This window comes from Petaurus breviceps, unplaced genomic scaffold, assembly GCF_028583685.1.
Source record: "Petaurus breviceps papuanus isolate PSGF00001 unplaced genomic scaffold, PetGlider_PUasm1.0 78, whole genome shotgun sequence".
NCBI classification, from domain to species: Eukaryota; Metazoa; Chordata; class Mammalia; order Diprotodontia; family Petauridae; genus Petaurus; species Petaurus breviceps.
Genome location: NW_027186502.1, coordinates 3,984,973 through 4,007,982, shown reverse-complemented (window position 1 = coordinate 4,007,982; position 23,010 = coordinate 3,984,973). Strand labels below are relative to the sequence as shown.

Here is a 23,010-nt window from a genome sequence, read left to right as displayed (position 1 = left end):
AAAATGAAAAATTCACTTATCAAATAAGTAAAGCCAATTGGACATGAAGTGTAAATGACAATGGGGTATCCTATTTTTAAAAATCCATTCCACTGCCCTATTTCAAGTAATCAATTCTTAACATTGGGAATAAGAGCCAAGTGCAGTGAATCAAAAAGACACTTCCATTTTGATTTTTAAAGGCAACCATCTAAATAATTAACAGTCAGGAAATAATGCACTGCCACTGAGACTTGAGGGAGAGGTTTTGCCAAGCATCTCAAATTAATGCTTGTGTAACCACTTCCCACACAAAACGCACCTGTTATGAAGCTTATAGTAGAACTGTCACAACAGCTCAGTTCTGGCTCTCCCCATGTCACCATGGTAACCCGAAAGTTGTAGTACCATGCTGGTAATAGATTGGCTATTCTCTGAAACAGGAGACAAAGACAAGAAACTACTGAGAGAGAGGGAAAAATAACGAATGTTTTCAGAATTCAGGGGTTTATGGGGGATTTTTTTTGATGACTAAAATAATCAAACTGTTTAGGGATTAATCTTGCCTTCACCTACTTAACTTCATATTAAGAAATGCCATGAAGAAAACTCATAGAATAGTTAAAAGTATAAATAATGAAAGTCACAATATGCTCCTATTCCATGCCTATTGAATATTCTCTGAAAAAAAGTTGTTTCCTTCTATTCCATTTCCTTATTCCTCCACCTTTCTCCTTATCTATCCCATTTGGTACTCCCAAATTTCTGTCTATCTCTATTCCACATTTCTTCTTTATTTCCTTTGGTTGTTCTCTTTCTTTTCCTTAAGATTGTATTTTCTACTCTTATTTGTCCTTTGTTCTCTGGACTTTCACTTGTGTTTTCTACATTTTAACCTTTTTTGCCTCTCTCTAGTTCATCAGCTATCTTCTACTATTGGGTCATCATTCTATTTATTTATGCTATACTTTTCCTTGTATTTTTGCTGGTTTCTTTTTGTTGTTGTTGTTGTTCAATCATTTCCAACTCTTTGTAAACTCCTGGATTAGAGCATGCAAAGAATGTTCATGGGTTTTCTTGGCAAAGACACTGGAATAGTTTGCTATTTCCTTTTCTAGCTCATTTTACAGATGAGGAAACTGAGGCAAACAGGGTTAAATGACTTGCCCTGGATCACACAGCTAGTAAGTGTCTGAGGCTGGATTTGAACTCAGGTCTTCCTAACTCCAGGCCTGACATTCTATCCAATGAGCCATCTAGTTGTTTCCTATGGAGGTCCTGAATGCAGTTTCTTGGTTGAGTCTATACTAATTTGCTTTAAATGTTCCCCGTGACCAGGGGAGTTATTGATCTATGGTTCAATCTATTGCTAATGAATTTTTCCATAGTGAGAAGGTAGGCTAGACCTTGACGAACAAACATAATTCAGTAGGGCCTGTCAGAGCTTAGACTACATTGACATAGCCTTTGGAATTCCAGCATCATCTTCATACCAGGATGAGGAAGCAGAGAACCTATGTAAGTCTATGTTTCGCAGAAGTATTTGGGAGCCTTTTAATCATCTTCCCCGCCGCATTCTTTCTAAGAACAGTGATTTCTATAGAGCCTTTCCCAAGGAAAGCTTTTATGTTTGTGAAAGGGCCAGTAGCACAAGAATTGGTTCTGTGATGATGGTGGTAACAATTCACATTATATACTCACTGAAAGTTTGCAAAGGACTTTCTACTCCAGCCCTTTAATTGCTTTCAGACCATTTCCAAGTCAAATGGTATCACTGTTTGTTCACAAATTCTGAGTACGACATTAACCATCAGTTTCTCACCCAGGTTATGTTTAGGAGTAAGGAAGGTACTTAGAACTGCCTTAGTAAGGAAAGCACTTAGACTTGTCACAGTTACATTGTTGAAGTGAGGACAGAAACCCAGAAGAAAAGCATAAACATCCTGCAATCATACATTTTACTAATAATTTGCAGGACAACTTGAATTTTTTTCCCCTTTCCAATATCAGGGAAGAAATGATAATGATATGTAATCCTAGACCTGGTGCCTTGAGAATTTTGCCCAGCCTACCTTTTTAGAGTCCAATTCTAGCAGACACCAGTGGAATGTCCACTATTCCCTGAATGACCCAAATAAATCTCTTATGTCTTCCTCCAAAAGAGAATAGTAAGTACTGTATAGTTTTACCTTACTTTAAACAACCCAACATATGAAAATGTGTGTTGATACCTAAGATAATTTAAAAGTGCATGCTAGCATCACAAAGAAGAACTTTGATTAGCAAAAAAGTGCAGTAACAAACCATTTCAATGAGCTTATCATTTAATTTCCAGTTTTTAAAAGAACACATTAGCTGTGTAAAATCAGACCCATACAATATATACATATATACACATATATAAGCCTCAGACATAACACACACATTATAGCTAGAATTTATATAGCACTATAGGATGTGCAAAGTACTTTATAATATTATCTCATTTGATTCTTATGACAACTCTTAAAGGTAGGTGCTATTATTATCTGCACTTTACTGATGAGGAAACTAAGGCAGATAGAGGTTAAGTGACTTGCCCAAGGTCACACAGCTAGGTTTCTGAGGCTGCATGTGAACCTGGGTTTTCCTGACTTAAAGTCCAGTGGTCTATCCTCTGTGCCAATTTAGCATGCATATGTGGACACACACATACATATACATGAACATGCAAGCAGAGTACATTGCAGAGTAGGTATACATTAAATAGATGAATGAATTATAATAGGTCAATGAATCAAAATACAAGACAGTGTGATAGTTTGTAAAGGGGCTATTACCACAGAAGCAGTTAAGGAGACAGTTGCAGCTATTTCATAGTAGGTTGTCCACTCTGATATCATTGTTGCAGGATTGAAATAAAACATTTCTACCACATACTTCCTGAATGCCCCTAAGTAAGGCCTGGTCCAGCTCAGAACAACGGCAGTCGGACCCAAAGGGTAGAGCATTAAATCCTTGATTCCAGTGGGAACTAAGGGTCAAAAAAGAGAGAGGGGGTAAAAAAGGAAAAGACAAAATCCCAGGTGTATTAATATCCTCAGAATTTTTCTTCGAAGTCCTATCTGCTTTACAACTGATATTTTCCAAAAACAAGGCCAGATATTTTAACTTCTTTGTTTCCTTATAGTCATAATTGAGCTTAATAATCAATGTGAATAACGTCATTTATGTATAGGCAAACTTCAGTGAACTAGCATGCCTCTTCTATGGCAATGCTATATTTGTGCAAATCAGTGGCCCTCCAACTGGGATTTTTATTTAACAGAGAAAAATCAGTAGGAAAATTTTAAAGGTGTGCCCTGAACATTACCAATGGCAAATGTAACAGGATCCGAAGGTGGTCCAATCAAAGGGCCTTTTCTTAGGTAAATCACAACCTGGTATTGGGCACCAGGAACCAGATTTTCAATGATGCTTTTGCTTGAGTTTACCTAAAGAAAAAAAAGATTCATTAGGAAGAATTTTAAACTTGGCACACCCTATATGAAATAGAAGAGTCAACAGTATATAGAACGCCTGTGATGAATTACTGATATCTATAGAATTCAGTGCCCTGTAGCTGAGTTTTCAGAAGCGAAATGATTTACAGTCAACAAGAGTAATCTACAAGAAAGTCACAGCATTTAAATTATGTGACAGTATAGATATAAGCACTTGTATTACTCTTAAAACTTCCAATGGCAACTGTGGCTGTGTACTAGAGACACATCAAGTGTAACAATGGCCAAGTCTGTTACAAGCACAAGGATAATCTAACATCTTATACTGAAGTGTCATAAAGAGATCACTATGGTAACCTAGAGATCAGTGTCTAAATTACTATAGCTTCTCTCCCTACAGAGGCATGGAATTATAGAACTGTAAGAGATCTTGTAGTTTGGCCCAACCCACTCATTTTGTGGATGAGAAAACAGAAACCCACAGGGCAAAATCCATTTGGGAAAAGCAATTTGCCCAAAGTCACACAGTTAATTAATGGCAGATCTGGGACTAGAACACAAATCTCTTGGCTCCTAGTCTAGTCAACTTTTCAATGTAACATGTTGCCTAGTTAAAAAAACAACTTGGTTCAGATTTAATCTAGTTCAGATTCTATCTGGCCTGCTTGTCTATACAAGTGTCACAAAATTCTCGGATTCCTTAAGAGTCTACCCAATATGGAGAATCTTTAGTAAACTTTGGTTTTTTTTTGGCTGGAAAAAAAACCTCATTATCTTTATATAGCAAAACCAAGTTTCAGAAGATCATCTTTCCTAGTCCTTGTCTTTGGTGTCCTTTTAAAAAATAAATTTTAAAATGATAAATAAAATAAACGAACAAAATAAATGTCAACATAAATATATAAAATAAAAAATAAATGTAAATAAATGAATTTTAAAATAATAAATGGTCTGAACCTAAAAGTTCTGAGGGTTATTTAGAAGAGCAAACTTGTAGTGAAGGTTGATTATTTTTGCCTCTCCTCACTTCTCATCTAGCTCTACAATATCTATTATAGCTACCCCCTCCTCTCTAATCCTACTAGTATTACCAATACAAGCCAATTCAATCAATCCAACAAGCATTTATTAACTGCTTACTATATACAAGAAATTAGACTAAACAAAAAATAGTACCTGTTGTCAAGGAATTTACATTTTTGTTGATGGGATATATCATATAAACTAGTATTTAAGACTTGATAATTTGAGATATACAAGGTTTCATTACCAATCATAGGAACAAATGTAATAACTTTCTACCCTATCTTCCTACCTCCATTCTCTTGCCTTTTCAATCTGTTCATTTTATAGAATAAAACAGTAACAGAATAATCACTCTATGCATAGATTTGGTTGTATTACAACTCTTCAAAAATCCTTAGTGGCTCTCTCTTTCCAAATAAAATTCAAATTTCACTTTCTGGCATTTAAAGTGTTCCTCAATATGGTACCACCTTACATTTCTGGCTTTTCTCATATTCCTACCCTCTGCATTTTACACCGATCATAATAATAGCTAAAATTTACATAGTGCTTTCTATGTGCCAGGCACTTTTAGGTACTTTGCATATATTATCTAATTTGATCCTCACAAAAACCCTGGAAAGCAAGTACTACTATTATCCCCAGGTTACAGATGAAGAAAAAGGTAAACAGAGTAGTTCAAATGACTTGCCCAGAGTCACACAGCTAGGAGGTATCTGAGGCTAGATTTAAACTCAGGTTTTCCTGACAGCAGACCCAATGCTCTATCCACTGCACCACCTAGCTACCAACTACTTTGGAGACATGCCCTGTGATTTTTCTCTATTTGTATCTTTGTTTTTCTTTCTTTCTTTTTTTCTCTCTCTTTTTTTATTTTTTAGTTTACATCATTCATTTCCACAAGATTTTGAGTTACAACTTTTCTCCCCATTTTTCCTTTACCCACCACCCCAAAACATCGATCCCACTGAATATCCCCCCTCCAATCTTCTCTCTCCCATATATTCCCCCATTCTCCCTCTGACTTTCCAGTAGAGCACGTTGGTCTCTATGCACTAGTGCCTTTATATCTTGTTTCCCAGTCACATGTAAAATAATAATAATAATTAATAATATATATATTTAAACATTTGATTTTAAAACTTTGAATTTCAGATTCATTCCCTTCCTCCCTTGTCACCCACCCTTACTGGGAAGATAAGAAGTTCAGTATAGGTTGTACATGTGTGGCTAATGCAAAACAATAACATCGTAGATACATTGTAAAAGACTGACTATATTTCCCTCTATCCTATCCCACCTCCCACTTGTTCTGTTCTCTACTTTGATCTTGTCCCTTTTCAAAAGTGGGTGCTTCCAACTTCCCTCCCCACCAGCCTGCCCTCCCTTCCATCATTCCCCCTCCCATCCCCTTCCCCCCTACTCTCCTGTAGGGTGAGATACCCTATTTAGTGTGTATGTCATTCCCTCCCTAAGTCAAATTCAATGAGAACAAGGTTGACTCATTACCTTTAGACTTCCTGTTCTTCCCCTCCATTGTAACAGTTTTCCTTTGTCTCATTTATATAAGATAATTTACCCCATTCTGTCTCTCCCCATGTCCTTTCATTATATTCCTCTCTTACCTCTTAACTTCACCTTTTAAGTATCATCCCTGCCTATTAAATTGGTCCTGTGCCGTCTGTTTATGTATACATGTACACATATATACACACACTCACATATGTATTCATATGCCCATAAGTCCTCCTATATAGACACATATGTATGTATACACATATATGTATGTATACACACAAACACACACACACACACATATATGGTTTTTTCATCAAGAATCCTTGAAACTCCTCTATTCCATTGAATGACCATATTTTCCCCTGAAACTTGGTACTCAGTATTGCTGGGTAGGTGATTCTTGGTTTTAATCCCAGCTCCTTTGACCTCTGGAATATCATATTCCAAGCCCTTCAATCCCTCAGTGTAGAAGCTGCCAGATCCTGTGTTATCCTGATTGTGTTTCCACAATATTAAAATTGTTTCTTCATGGCTGCTTGTAATATTTTTCTCCTTGATCTATCTGGACTCCAGAACCTGGCTATAATATTTCTAGTTCTCTTTTTGGGATCTTTTTCAGGAGGTGATTCTTTCAACCTCTATTTTGCCCTCTGGTTCTAAAACATCAGGGCAATTTTCCTTGAGAATTTCTCAAAGGATGATTTTTCTAGGTTCTTTTTTGATCATGGCTTTCAGGTAGTCCAATAATTTTTAAATTATCTCTCCTGGATCTATTTTCCAGGTCAGTGGTTTTACCAATGAGTTATTTCACATTGCCTTTCCATTTGTTTGGATCTGTTTCATAGTATCTTGATTTCTCATAAAGTCACTAGCTTCCATTTGCTTCAAACTAATTCTAAAGGAATGATTCTCTTCAGTGAGCTTTTGACATTATTTTCCATCTGGCAAATTCAGCTTTTTAAGGCATTCTTCCCCTCATTGCCTTTTTGAGCCTCTTTTGCCATTTGACTTAGTCTATTTTTTAAGGTGTTATTTTCTTCAGTCAGGTTGTTGACTCTCATTTCATAATTTTCTTGCATTATTCTCATTTCTCTTCCCAATTTTTCCTCCACTTCTCTTATTTGGTTTTCAAAATCCTTCTTAAGTTCCTCTATGGCCTATAACCAGCTCGTATTTTTCTTGGAAGCTTTTGGTCAGGAGTTCTGACTTTGTTGTCTTCCTTCTATTCCATGCTTTGATCCTTTTTGTCCCCAAAATAGTAGTGTAAAGTTGGGTTGTTGTGTTTGCTTTGCTCCCCTCATTTGCTCATGTTGCCACTCAATTATTTTACTTTTGAGCTTTTTGCCACAGTAGAATTCTTCTACCAGAGAGGTGAGCTTTGTCCCAAATTGCTGAGGTTTTCGCAGCTGCTGGAGCTATTAGTTGGGTCCTCTCTCTGAAGCCTCCACATACTCTGGCAAATTGGTCATGCACCATGCACCCCAGGACCTTCACCCTAGACCACAATCCAGATCCAAGCAGGTTAAAGCAAGAGCGATTACCCCTCAGACTTGTTGCTTGGTCCCCCTACCATCTGCAGGCCAGGAGCACTGAAGCAGCCACAGGGTGGTGGCTGCATGGCTGCAGAGCCTCAGCTGCTTCTCCCTCCAGGGGGTAAAGGCTGGACCACACTCCCGAACTCTGTGTTCCCAAAGTCCCCACTGCATTGACCTCTCACTTTGTCCTTAGTATCTATGGGTTGATAATTCTGGAAACCACCACAGCTGCTGGCGATCTGAAGTCCCTCCAGCTGGTGGCTGGTTGTGGCTGTCCTGAGGCTAAAACCTCAGCTCAAGTGGGACTGGGTTTGGCTCCCAGAGAGCTGTGCTGTCCCCTTCCTGCCGGCCTGCTGGACTGTTTTCCATGGGAAGTTAGCTTCTCTCTGTCATTTTGTGGGTTCTGTAGCTCCAAAGTTTGTTTAGAGTCATTTTTTACATGAATTGGAGGCGGTGGAAGCGGGAGCCGCATGGAAGTCCTGTTTCTACTCCGCCATCTTGACTCTGCCCCCCTGTGTCTTTGTTTTCCCTATTGCCTATGCCTGGATTGTCCTCCTTTCTTCCCCCACCCCCTTGAATTCCTACCCACTCTACCACTGGTAATTTGATCACATAATTCCTTCCATCTAACTCTAAGGACTAATATGATTTGTCTGGAGACTCTATCATTTGATTCAGTGGGGCAGATCCTGTATGTAAGGGAAGTCAACCCACTGGTCAAAAAACATATCCTCCCATCTGCCTGCTCTGTGTGGCCTTTTGCAGGGATCCCCATGTTCCTTTTTGCTTCATTACATCAGTGTAGACTGTCAATTAAGAAATCAGTCATTGTTTTTAGATGCCTACTACGTAAATGTATAGGTGGTAGGAATGTGAAGAGAAAAATTAAAAAGTCTCAACTCTCAAGGGACTTAAGTTCTATCAGATGAGATAAATATTTAAGTGTAGAAAAATATGGACTAGCTGGCATGAGCAGGTGAGAGGATCAGCAAAGACCTCATGTAGAAGGTGTTCCCTGAACTGGGCTTTGACAGAAACTAGAGAATCCAAGAGGCAGTGGTGAGTGTGTATTTCAGGCATGAAGGAGAATTGATGCAGAGGTATTGAAATGGGAGATGGATTATTATATGTCAATAGCATCTAGCAGAATATAAAGGAAAGGGAATAATATATAAGGCTGTAAAAGTGAGTTGTGTTGTAAAGGACTTTAAATAGCAAATGCAATAGTTTATATTTGATTTGAAAGATAAAAAGGAGCTACTACAATTCATTAAGCAAAAGAGTGACATGATTAGATCTTTGCACTAGGAAAATCATTCAGCAGTAATGTGCAAGATGGATTTGAGGTAGGGAATACTTGTTAGGAAGCTGTTGAATTTGTCCAGAGCAGTGATGAAGGCCTGCACCGACAGGGTGGCCATGTTAATAGAAAGAAATGGATGAATGTTGTACAGATAAAATCAACAAATGTCGGCAACTGATTAACATGGTATTGTGGAAATAACACTTGGGCTGACATTGGAGGACTTGGGTTCAAATTCCAGCTCTGATAAGGACTATCTGTGTGACCCTGGGACAAATCTTTACTATTCCTGGGCCTCAGTTTCCTTATTTGTAAAACAAAGGAGTTGGACTTAGATGCCCTCTGATATCCCTTCCAGATCTAGAGCTATGATTCTCTTATCAGAACGCAGGGTGAGCGAGGATGAGGAGCTGAGGATGACTCTATGGGTACAAATATCGAAGACTCTTTTTCTAGTTCTGTTGGAAGCTTTTATCAAACCACAAAAGAGTCAAATAGTTGAACCTTTCTCATTATTGGTCCTTTATTTATTTGGGCTTTAGCTTTTTCATCTCTAACGTGAGAGGGTTTGATTCTGTGGAGAAAATGGAAGAGGCATATTTGTTCCATCAGTTGTTTAATTACCTCAACAAGCAATTTTTGAGCTCTGACTTTATTCTTTCTGAAAAGCTTTGCCCTAGACCACTAGAATAAGCCTTCCTTGTTCCCGTTGCCCTCTACAATGATCTTTCCTTGCCCCTAAGGCTCCATTGTGTTTTGTAACTCCACGTATTTATCTTGTGATGTTATTGTTTAGTTGTTTTTTAGTTTTGTATAACACTTCATGATCCCTTTTGGGGTTTTCTTGGCAAAGATACTGGAGTGATTTGCTATTTTCCTCCCTAGTTCATTTTATAGATGAGTAACTGAGGCAAACAGGGTTAAGTGACTTGCCCAGGATCACACAGCTAATAAGTGTCTAAGGTCAGATTTGAACTTAGGAAGATAAGTCTTCCTGACTTCAGGCCCTCTATCCACTACATCACCCAGTTGCCCCTTAGTTCATTCTGCTAGAACTCTTACGGCAAACGAATATAGCAGGGGAAAGTCTCAAGAAAAGATGGTTCTATGTCTCAGGGTCAGCAACAATTATATTCTTGACAACACCCTATGCTCTTGGTTGGATCTATGATGTCCTCTCCCCAACCCCACTGAGGATCCCTGGCATTAGGTTCCTTAACAATAGCAAAAATTATACTGACGAGGTGGTGGTACCTGGACCCCAAAAAGCCCTAAGACCATGCCTAAGTAACCCAGTCCCCAGCCCCCTCACCCCTCATGAGAAAATCCCCTCCTTGTTAGAGGCACAGACAGAGTTGACCCTGTAATTCCTCAGATAAGAGCTACTTGTACAAGGTGCTGGCCCAAGGACTCTTTCCCTGGGTGCCTGCCTAACTGTCCATGCCTTTGGCAACCAAACAAAAAATTGTCTTTTCTCTTTTAATCAATGTCTGGTATTAACGAAGTTATCTCTGCAGACTCCCCGAATTTTCACAAACACAGATCACTGATGCCTGCACTCAAAGACACCTGGGCCCCTTGCATTACCTAATTAGCATCCTTAACCCCCTGCTCCTTTTCAATATAAGCTTTAGATTCACCCCCATTAAATCGGAAGTTCTCCAAAGGAACTTCACTGACTACCACGGGCATTACAATAAAACTTTTGCCAATTGACTGAAAGAAGGCTTAAGTGCGTGAATTAGTTCCAGGAAACTCTGCCTTGGCATTCTCAGGGTCCCAGCACCCCTAGACTGTGTCAGTACCCTAACCTCTTCAACAATAATATCTAGCATCTCTAATGCTTTAAGGAATGTAAAGCCCTTTGCAAATATTCTCTCATTTTGTCCTCACGAGAACCCCAAGAGGTAGCTCATTACCCCCACTTACCACTGAGGAAACCAAAGGGAGCAGAGATCAAGAAACTTACTCAGGGGAGTACTGTTAGTATGTGTCTGAGGCAGCATTTGAACTCAGGTCTTCCTGACTCCAAGTCTAGCACAGGAGGGTGAATTCCTGCATTCCCCCAGTATCTAGCCCCCTACCTTTCACAGAGCACCCTAATAAAAGCAGCCCTTGAATTGAACTGACATTCAAAACAAGTCTTCTCAGTGGAAGCAACAATTTTTAAACATAAAAATTTTAAAACTTCCATAGTGCCAGCCGAAACTATTTCTAGATTCTTCTAGTTTCTAGTAACACTATTCTGAAGCCATGAGGAATGCATGAGGCAGATTCAGAGATTAGTCCTTGTCTCCCAGAGTTACACCAGGTGGGTTTACATAATAAGGAATTTTTTTTTTTTACCTGAGTACAATAATGTTTTTCAAGTCTTTGACTTTCCTTTTGTTTCTGGCAGGTTAGAGATACAACAGACACAATTGTGTTATTGCTGTCACTCTCTTGAGAAGATGTCCAGGACATTAAGGCAGTGGTTGAGCTTAAAACATTCACACGGACGTGCTGAGGCTTCTCTGTTAATTCTTCAATCCATTCTCCCATAGGACCTGCAATATACAAATGGTAGTAGGAAGCATGCTGAGTAGTTCACATCAGGAGAGATGAAAGAACATTAGTGAGTGTTTTTTTTTCTGTCTTGTTTTTCTTCTCCCTTTCAAAGATAACATCAGGGAGGTGAAAGGAACTAGAGGGAGAGCCCTTTGGACTGACATTCTCCATACTCATCATAATTACTCCTTCAACACTCAACCTCAAGCAATTTTCTCTTCAATGGAAAATGTGACTTTCATTTCTATTTATTGGGTCCTTGAACTTTCTGGCCAATCCCTAACTAAAGAGATTATGATTATTTGCATCTGTATTATTTTCTCTGTTAACCAGATAGCTGGCACTTCTACAATTCATTTCATCGATGCTTAGAGCACCTTTGCCCTCAGGGTCTCCTGTAAGACAGAAATCTGATTAACTCGAGATATATTCCAATTAACTTCCATCTCAGTAGTATGAGAGCAGTTAATAATTTGAGGATAAATAAAACAAGCTGTGAATCTGTTCGATTTGAGGTGACCCAGAGGGCTACAGTGGGAACAGCCTCTATGATGGGAGTTGCCTAAATGGTGAGTGGTCATTTGGAGGGAACAGGAATTTCCCACTGCCCCAAACTCTGTATTTGTGGGAGAGATAAGAAAGGTAGGAGAGTTGGCCCTTGCCTTTGATGGGTTCATAATATGGTTGAGGAGCCAAGACTTAGATACATAAAATAATTAGAGAAAAATATATACCAGTGACACACTGCATAGTACACAGTGCACGGTGCAATAAGAATTCAGAGAATGGGAACATTAATTTGACTAGAGAAGTCAGAGAAGAGCTCAAGGAGGAGATGCCACTTGAGCCAAGTGCTGGGCACAGTACAGTCCTCACCTGCAAGAGGATAACATTATCGTGTTTGGAAAGGGGTGCAAACCTTCCTAAAGGTCTTCACTTAAAATAAACCTCAGAAAATTATGCAGAAGTGTCAGGAAGACCTGAGTTCAAATTCAGCTTCAGACACATATTAGTCATATGACCCTGGGCAGCTCATTTAACCTCAGTTTCCTCAACAGCAAATTGGGAATAAAAATAGCACCTACCTGTTATAATGATGATGATGATGATGATGATGATAATGACAGCTGTTGTGAGGACCCGATGAGATTATATTTGTAAAAGTTGTTTCGCACAATGCATGTTCTTTCCTAGGTGCTGTATAAATGTTTATCCTTCTTTCCTCCTTTCCCCTTCCCTACCATCTCCTGAGATAGGTGCAATTATTGCCTCATTTTATGGATGAAGAAATGGAGATGGATAGATATTTTGCCCTGGGGCCATACAGCTAGTAATTGTTTGAGGTAGGATTTGGACTCAGTTTTTCCTGACTCTAATGCCAGTGCCATAGTCACCATGGTATCATCCAGCTGCCTCTACTAGAAATGTTCTTACCTGCTAAACAACCAAGGTGATCTAGCCCCTCCTGACCTTGAAGGCTTCACAAGGTCCCTAAAACTCGGTAAATCATCTGAAGTGTTATCAAACTTTTCACCCGAATCGTTATTGTTGTTTTCATTGATACTTACTGATGTAAAAACTAATTGATTTGGCTGATTGACTCCCCCTTGTTTCGCAAGATCCAGAGGAGCTAAAAGTTGTCACCGATAATGTATATTTCCCAGGCTCATTCAGTTCAGTGACAAATTCATGTGCTTCCTCATCCACTGTCAAAAATTCAGTAGAGTTTTCTAAATCATCAAAAAAAAAAGAGAATATGGATTTATTGGAGTTTGAGATCAATATGGACAAATTAACTGGACAAAGAATAAGTATTGGAAGACACAGGAACAGTGGGTCTGTTAATTAAGTTTATCTGGTCAAAATATTAATTCTATCCATCTTCCACTTGGCTACCCAATTGATCTTCCTGAAGCACAGGGCTGACCATGTTACCACCCCTCCCCCCCTTATTAAGAAAACCCAAGGGGCTCCCTATTCCTTCTGGGACAAATTAAAATCCTCAACATGCCTTTTAAAGACTTTCACAACCAGATCTCTTCCTGCCTTTCCAGTCTTATACTATTCTGCCCTCCATACTCTATGATTCAGTGACACTGGCCTCCCACATTCCCTTGCAAAAACATGCCATTTCCTTCATGCTAGTGACTGCCATCTGTTAATGACCCCATCTTGTTTATACTTAGTTGTTTTCCGCATTAAACTGTGAACTCCTCCAGAGCATGAATTATTTCTGTTTTTCTTTGCATTCTCAGAATTTAGCACAGTGCTTGGCACATAGAAGGTTCCTGACTCTAGGCAAAGACTGACATAAAGGAATAATGAAGCTTAGAATTCAAATTTCATTTTTACAATACACCTAGACACATAATATGGAGTGTTCAAGGCTATCTATACAGAAACTGAAATTGCACATACTCCTTTTATCTTTATGTAAAAATGACTTGTTCCAAATGGAAGAAGGTGAATGTTAAGGAAGGTCATCTACATAATCCTCCATGAGTAACAAATGTAAATTAACCACAACAGAAGATCTTACTGCTGCTTTAGGATTCATTAAATATCCTGGACCTTCTCTGAGAATTTCTTTAGACATTTCAAGTTAGAAATAAAATATTTTCTGTCATCTGTGACAAGAATGTTTGCAATAAAACTGAGTCTCCATCACTTCAAAGTTCATCTCCAGCTGCTTACTTTCTTATTTGAAGTCATGATCTGAAGTTCATGTCACAACTAGCCTTCAAAAAACCACATAGCAATAGGATAAAAGGCTGGTTGAGTCTTCAAGGGAATAGGCAGCAAGAAAGAAAATTCTGAGCTTTCTACAAAGATCCTATTTTCAGTCAAATGTAGCCAATAGCAAAAAAAACAGAAGACAAATAAGAGGAAATCTTGCATCGGTGATAACTGGCAAAATGTTTTCATTTAGGAGGGAACCTCTGTTCTTTTAATTTGACAAATGAAACCGATAATAACGACTTTATATAGAACTTTACTGATACCGATCATTTTCAAATCCATTCTCTCCTTTGTTATTTAAAACAATTTTATGAGGTAGGTTGGAGTGCAAGGGATATTTTCTCCATTTTACAGATGAAGGAACTGAGGCTCAAAGAAGTTATTCCAAGGTCACAAAGTTAAGAAGTGGTAGATACTGGATTCAAAACCATGTGTTCTAACACAAGTTCAGTGCTTCTTCCATTATAATAATAGTAGTCGTAATTAACAATTATATAGCACTTACTAAAATGCTGAGCTCTTTACCTCATTTGATCCTCACAATAACCCATGTGAGGGTTTTTTTTATTATTATCACTATTTTACAGCCAAAGAAACTGAGGCAGACAGAGGTTAAGTGACTTGCTCAGGGTCCCACAGATAGTAAGTATCTGAGGTTGGATTTGAACTCAGATCTTCCTGGCTTTAAGCCAGGCATTCTATCCACTGCATCACCTCATTTTCCCATTCTATCTCAAAACTGGTGATTCTAGTTCATAGAATCATAGAGCTGGGAAGGATGTGTGGGTCACCAGAGAGGTTAAGAGGCTTGCCAAGATCACAAGTCTTAAATGGTAGAACCAAGATTCAATTCCAGATCCTCCAACTTTAAACATGGTGTTCGGGGTGGCCAGGTAGCACAGCAAGTAAGAGCACTGGCTCCAGTGTTGAGAAGACCTGGAGATCGAATCCCGGGCTCAGACACTTAGCACCCACCCAGAAACACCTGGCCATGTAACCTTGAGCAAGTTACTTAACCCCGATTGCTTTAAAAACAAAACAAAACAAAACAAAAAAAACATGGTGTTCTTTCCATTGTACCATGAGTCTAGAGAGGGATGGATTACAATTCAGAATGGGTGGATTAATTAGGAGATGAAGACAAAGCATGACACACCAGAAAGCAGAAACATAGTCTTAAGAACATAGGCAGCTAAGTAGTAAAGGAGATAGAGTATGGGGCTTGAAGTCAGGAAGATAAAGCTTCCAGAGTTTAGCTCTAGCCTCAGACACTTAACTAGTTGTGTGACCCTGGATAAGGTTTGCATTCTTACTTTAGCTTTTTCTTCACTAATGTTTGAGTCTTATTTTGACTTATTAAAGGATACCTAAATTACACTCTAATCAGTGATGAAAACAGTTAGATTCTGCTCAGTTCTTAAACAATGCTAAGCAGGAGCACTTTGCTGTTGGGTGGGCCACAAATGGAGCAATCTATTGCATCAGATTTTCTTCATCTTCCTAAGAATTCTGCCCCTTTAAATGAATGATTACTGTAACAACCTAGAACTATGGGTAGTATGTTTGGAGAGAGCACAAGCTAGGTGACACAGAGGAGAGAGCACAGACCTGGAGTCAAGAAGACCTGACTGCAAATCTGGCCTCAGACACTTACTAGCTACGTGAACCTGGGCAAGTCACTTAACCCTGTTTGCCTCAGTTTCCTCATCTATAAAAAGACTGGAGAAGGAAATGGCAAACCATGCTAGTATCTTTGCCAAGAAAACCCTAACTGGGGTCACAAAGAGTCAGACATGAATAAAATATCTGACAAAAAAAAATCTTAATACTTGACAAGAACAAAAGGAAAGCAAAGACAGAGGAGTATGGACATCATATAAAGTCACAGAGGCAGTAAGATTTGAATGAAGAAGTTTACCTGTCCAAAATGTTTACTATTTATTGAACTATGTTAGATGTAGAACAATACCTTATTTTTCTGGATGCAGTTACCAAGCAACCTCACCTAAGAAGAGCACAAGTGGGGCAGCTAGGTGGCACAGTGAATAGAGCACCATCCCTGGAGTCAGGAGGACCTGAGTTCAAATGTGACCTCAGACAATTGACACTTACTAGCTGTGTGACCTTGGGCAAGTCACTTAACCCCAGTTTCTCTGACATCCCCCCTCTAAAAAGCAAAGAAGAAGAGCACAGCCAGGAATTCAGAAGTGCCCCCCAAAAAACAATCAACAAATAGCCAAAATAGTCATTGAAATTCATGCACTAAAGCTTGTGTCATTATCTACTGAGTATTTTCTATATCAATAGCACTGTGGGAATATAAAAGATTGATAAGATGTGCTGTTGTTGTTCAGTCACGTCTGAATCTTTGGGTTACTGGGTCTAGAGTCAGGAAGACCTGAGTTTAAATCCAGCCCCAGATTCCTACAACCTGCATGACCCTGGGTGAATCACTTAATCTGATAGCTGCCTCAGCTTCTTTTTGTGAGGAGCAAATGAGATAATATTTGTAAAGTGCATAGCACAGTCTGGCGCATAGTAGGTGTTTAATAAATGCTTCTTTTCTTCCTTCCATTTGAAATCTTCAAAGGATGAGTTGGACTTAAACAGACAGAGCTGGAAGGAAGGGGTGCAGGGAAAAGCAGGAACAAAGACTTAGGGACAGAAAAATGCCGAGTAGGCCTGTTAGGCTGAACTGAACCTTACGTGGAAGGGAACAAAAGGCTGGAAAAGTAGGTTGAGTATTTTGAAGGAAACTTTGGATGCCAGGTTCATAATAATAGTTCTCATTTATGTAATGCAATGCAGCACTTTTCTCATAAGTCTGTGAGAGAGGTGGTACTAACATTTTTATTTTGCAAAAGAGGGAATTGAGGTTCAGAGAAATTAATAGACTTCTCCACAGTCACATAACTAGCAATGGGACCAGGCTTAAACCCCAGTCTTCTAACTCCAAGCCATTATAGATGCCATTATACTGAGCTGCCTGCTTTCCATGAGAGGCCCTCGCCCAGAATCTATATTTTGCCTTTAAAAAATACAATTTTCCGTTGTTGTTTTTGGATTGGTGCTGTCATTTCATTGATATAAGGAACTGTTAGGGAGGAAATTCCCTCTACCAATGTAGGTCAGCATGTGATCTGCACTTTGCAGTCTTAGAATTGTTTGCGGCCCTGAGAAATTAAGTGGCTTGACTAATACAATAAGTTAAAAGAATAGAATCTTCAAGGGACAGGCAAGAAGATCTATTTTTGAGCTCCAATGAACCTATTTTCAGTGAAATATATCCAATAATAGAAAAAGAAGAGAAATATAATTTTTTTGCTAGTCTCATGTGAATATAGCACTTCTGCCCACAGGTGCTGGATCATTTTTCTGAGGGACAGCCCTGTGAAACTACAGGCTGTGTAGACAAGAAGGAGATGTAACTCCTGATTGACAGGGATAATGCAAGGCCAAGGTACCAAGTACCTGCATGAATGCAGCAGGAGTTTTATTAGATGGTTGGAAGACTTTGAAACAGGTGGTCATGAGAGGCAAACTTTTGAATCAGGAGGTCTTGGGGTTGCAGGTATGTGGAGAACTGGCCTCCAATATGCACCTTGACTTTCAGGGCCTGTAATCCTAGAGATAAACTAAGAATGGATTTAAATAAGTTTGAGCTAAGACCTTATCTCTCTCAGCTGAAAAGCCCTTTTACTCTTGTGTAAACTTTGTTATATTCTTTTTTTTGTTTGTTTGTTTTGGGGAGGAAGGCAAAGTAATTGGGGTTAAGTAACTTGCCCAAGGTCACACGACTATTAAGTGTCAAGTGTCTGAGGCCGCATTTGAACTCAGGTCCTTCTGACTCTAGGGCCGGTGCTCTATTCACTGCACCACCTAGCTGCCCCAGTCGTATTCTAATTTATACAGCTTCCTCAATTTCTCCTTACTGTTTACTTTAGCAAAGAAGTATACTAGGGAATTGTGGTATCTTCTGTGTAACAAGTGTTTGGGAGTTGGGGAGAACAAAGCTGGTGAGAATAAGCTAAATCTTGAATGTGATTAGAGAAAGTGGTATTTGTCCTAGGCACTAAAGAATTGTATCTCTAGACTAGCAACATCTGAAGTGTGATGGATAGATATAATTCAAGTCCAATATCCCTCTGGGATACAGGCTAGAGAAGGAATGAGCACCCAACCATGGCTCTCCTCCCATTCCTCACAAAGCAGAAATTGAGTTCTCTCTTGGAGAGGGGTCAGCCAGAACCAGATCAGATATCTATCCAAGCTACATGTGAGCCAAGCTGTCTTTATATATTTAGACAGCACCCATATTTATACCCTGTATAATATTTTGGCATTGTTGATTATCTGGAGCAGGAAAATCCACAAATGTTGTTTTCTCCTTTATTAAACAAAACAAGGCCAATTGCTTATTCTTTTATTAAACAAACAGCGTCAGTTACTTATTCTTTTGTTAAACAAAACAGGGTCAAATCCTCTATGATCCAATGATACGACCTCTTTGTTGTCCCTTGCATATATGGCTATCTAACACTAAGGACCTGCTCGGATGACAGAGGTATAATTCAGCCTCAACATATGACAAGTAGATATATGTATTAACAATTCCAAGAAGACTTCTGAGAACAAATGGTAGTATCAGTTAGCAAGATGTTTAAAAAAATGTATGCAATTCATTCCTTAAATTAGTCAAATGTAACAGCACTGCTGTAATAAATATGTGTGTGCTAAAATGGAAAAACTAAGGTACCAGATGCTGAGTGAATGGACACAAGATAGAATTTTAGTAGCTACAGTCAAAGTACCATCTGCTGTGCCTTTCCTGCTTTACTTCACAGCCGCTCTGTGGAAAAGCGCCAATGATGGGTGGCAAGGAGGGTGATACACTTCAGAAAGAAAAGGGTAAGGAGGGGCTCACTTTGAGAAGTGTTCTGTGATTTGATCAGATGAGACTCTGGGAAGCCGTAGTTGAGAGCCCCCCGGCTTTGAAAAACCCAGATGTTGATTTGGTATGGATGTAATGGTTGGACACTTTGGAAACCTGTCTACTTGATCTGTTTCTCTGTCTTGATAATTCTGTCTGTGTACTCTGAAGTTCGGGGTGCTGACCTTTTTCCCCTGAACTAGGCAAATGATACATATTTGACTGATTAAAATAAGCTTGTTAACACCACCCCCCCCCCCAAAAAAAAAAGAAAAGGGTAAGGAGCTGTGTACTCTTAAGACATGGCACGGAACTGATAATCACCATGGGACTAGTCATCTTCCAAAGGAATTGTGCTGAATAAGGACATAATAAGGATCTTAAATCTGGGCACAAGAAAATAGATCTTTTGTCAAGGTTCTTCTGCCCCTTTCTCTAAATTATAAAGGTCAGGCCTTTAATTCTAGGTCTTCCTCAGCTGCCCAATAGGGTAGAATTGTTGAGAAGTGAGGCATATGTGCAGTTTCCAGTATCTATGACAGCATGACCCAGTGGAAACAGTAATTGACTTGCAGTGAGAACACCTAAACTATAGAACTGATTTTAAATAGCCACACAAAATTGTTCTATCATCATCATTGTTGTTGTTGCTGCTATTATTATTATTGTTAGGCAAATAGATGGCTAGCCTCTACATTGAGGCAACCTAGGTTCACATTCTCCCTCTGACATGCACTGACTCTGGACAAGTCACTTAATCTCTCATTGAACCCAGTAAGACTTGTTGATCTGTGTGGATAGGAGGAATTTCCTCATTGGTTCCTTATATCAGTGAAATCACAGGCTGCCTGTACCAAAATATATATGTATGCTATTGTCTTCCTTTTATACCACCAAGGCTATATTTGCATTCTTTTACAGGTTGATAAGACCATAAGTTTGCATTTTGCTGGCAAAGCCTTTGAAATTCCTTGGTTACCTCCATGCTCCAATGAGGAGTCAGATTACAACCTGAGTGAAGTAATCCAAACTTTTATAATTTTTCTTCTCAGCCTATGTTTCTTCTCATCTGCAGTGATTTCCCGAACTTAATTTTCCCCTCCCCAAACTGTTTTCCTCCTGAAATATCTCTGAAGAGTAACAAAAGATTATTACTTTACCTTCTCTCTCTATGCGAATATGGAACCCATCAAAGGCAGTAGGTGGTTTTGGGGGCAACCAGTTCAATATCATTTGCACAGGGAAAAAAGATAAAGGTGCTGATGTTGATTTCTCAATCAGACTAACTGTATTATTAATTTTATCTTCCCTGGGAAGTACATTAACAAATTCATCTTCACTTTCCGGTGTTACAGTTTCACTATCCCACCAATATGGCTGGAGTGTCGTTTCCTCATCACTACTATTAAAATCTGGCCACCCAGAAGAAGTATTGGCTGAGGAAATTTCAGGAGGATCATCTGTAAAAGCAAGCAGTTTCTCTTTCTCAATGACATCTTGTGGCTTCAGGAATGATTCCTCTGGGAAACTGCCACTCTCTTCTTCCCAATTATTCTTGTTCAGATTTACAATTCGGACAGAGATGTTTTGAGGTGGGAAAGGAGCTGGAAAGAGAGAAATTTTATTTAGTATATCTTGTATCTTATTTCAATGAAAGAAATTACAACCATTTAATGAATTAAATGTACAAGACTGAGTGAGAAATACAACATGGAGTCATATCTTCATACACGGATAGATCTGTTGTAAAGTTCAGTTGTATTTGAGCATTTTTGAACTTCAATGTTTTCAAAGATCCCAAAGTTTATAATCTGGTAACCAGAATAACTGCAATCTATTAACATTTCATCATACTCATTCCTTTTCTTTTTTCTTTTCTTTTTCTTTTTTTGGCCTTTTGGAGGGCAATTGGGGTTAAGTAACTTGCCCAAGGTTACAGGGCTAGGTTGTATGTGTGTGGGGGGTGTGTGTGGGTATTGTGTCTGAGGCCAGAATCGAACTCAGGTCCTCCTGACTCCAGGGCCATCACTTTATTCACTCTCATTCTTTTTCAGAGACATTAATTTCTGATATTTTTGTTCAAGTGGTAGTTTGACCTTTTTCTTAGCAAAGTAATGTTAAAATGGACAAGTTAAAAAGAACTTGCATCATCTTAATTTTAATATAGATGCATTCCCTAGCTCCATGCCTTTCTCAGAGAAAGTCTAACTTATATAATTATTTGGGCAGGAAACTACAGAACAGAGTTAAAATAAAAGATAAAAAAGCAGGTAGATGCCTGGAGTGTAGCAACTATGAGGGTTCAAGGAGGGGCTTTTTAATATTACTTGTTATGAATGCATACTTCTTGATACCAAATCATTCTATTTTCTATAGGTCATGGGTATTTGTGCAATAAGTCAAATTCCGTGTTCAGATTCATTCATTCTAGTGGATTAGTAACACAGGGACAGAAATGAAAATTTCCAGTCTGGTCTAGTATGGACAAATGTCTTACCCCAGTTTTATGACAACTGTTGGTAGATACTTGATGCTATACACCTAATTAAAAAGTATTTTGAAAGATTTTACAACCTGGAAAAGCACAAAACTGACAGAAACAATAAGAGCCTACTTTTCTGGAGGCATAGGGCACAAGGGGATACAAGTGGAAATACAGAGCATTATAGAATCATAAAATGAAAGGTTTGCAAAGGATCTTAGAAACCACCTAGTCCAACTCTCATGTTATTGATGAAAACCTGCAGCCCAGAGAGGTGAGTTTCCTAGTCTGACACCATTCAGTTAGTTAGTCACAGAGCCAGGGCAATAAGCTAGGCCTCCTCACTTGATGAATTGGACATCTGAATACAAGGAGGCAAATGTCATTTGAAGAGACCCATGAGATCCTTGACTAGAAGAGTTTACTTTGTTCTAAAGGAAAAAAAGACAGATAAAAGTGGGAGATGGGATGGAAAATAACATTGTTTAAGAAGTTAGTGAATAGAGCACTGGCCATGGAGTCAGGAGGACCTGAATTCAAATCTGGCTTCAGACACTTAATACTTGCTATCTTTGTGACCTTGGGCAAGTCACTTAACCCCAATTGACCCACCTTCCCCCCTCCAAAAAAAAACAAAAAACAAACAAATAAAAAAGATGCTATACTCATTTGAAGAAAGCAAAGAATTGGAGTAGTGAAACATGATGGGAAGCATTTGGACAAAGACTTATAGACACAGAATCATTAATGATATTGTCATCAGAGTATAATGCAGAAAGTCTAAAAAGAAAGAACTGGAGAAAAGGTTTGGGAGTCAAATAGCACAGAGGTATGATATAATAGTTATCACACTGAAATTATGCAGACATCTTCTAGAATTCTCTCTATGTCAAAATCTGAGTAGATAATGATTTCTTGACTTCTCTTTCTGATAATTTTATTTCTTAAAAAAATTCTGAAAACACAGAAAATGACAATTCTGATGAGGAAGGGAGAGCTGCCTAAAAATACTGATATGGATTCACAGGAAACTCACTAACTGACTTAGATTTTTAAAATATTCCTCTATCAGGTTGAAGCAAGGGCACATAAGACAGGACAAATATAGAAAGACTGCTAAAACTCAGAAGGGACTAAAGCTAGTGAAAAAAATCCATGGACAACAAAATGATTTTTTTTAAACCAATAATGCATAAAAGAGGAGTATGGGTCATAAGTTAGCTGAGCCAATGATAGTAGACAAAGTAAAGACAGTTAAACTATTGTAATTTTGCTTCTGCTTTTTCTACCAATCAGAATGCTATCTGTATTGTAAAAGATAGAAAAATGGTGTGTGGTCAGTTGGTTCCCAAGACAAAGGAAGAGATAAAAAGGACCATCTTGCTGTCTGTGATAAGTCCAAACTACCTGGCCCAGATGAACTACATCTTCAGGTAGTGAAAGAACCGGCAGATATGACTGATTGTCAT

General features: G+C 38.8%; 1 protein-coding gene across 2 annotated transcripts in view; it reads right to left on the bottom strand.

Moving 5' to 3' along the window:
* PTPRO (protein tyrosine phosphatase receptor type O) overlaps window positions 1–23,010 on the bottom strand; it is a 215,492-nt gene that overhangs the window by 89,405 nt on the left and 103,077 nt on the right. For both annotated transcript variants that reach the window (XM_069106126.1, XM_069106127.1), the window contains exons 5-10: window positions 20,220–20,663; window positions 12,959–13,120; window positions 11,190–11,389; window positions 3,332–3,452; window positions 2,799–2,992; window positions 302–413 (exon numbers count right to left, since the gene is read on the bottom strand). In XM_069106126.1, the coding sequence (XP_068962227.1) occupies window positions 302–413; window positions 2,799–2,992; window positions 3,332–3,452; window positions 11,190–11,389; window positions 12,959–13,120; window positions 20,220–20,663 (1,233 nt within the window). The remainder of the gene's footprint in view (window positions 1–301; window positions 414–2,798; window positions 2,993–3,331; window positions 3,453–11,189; window positions 11,390–12,958; window positions 13,121–20,219; window positions 20,664–23,010) is intronic.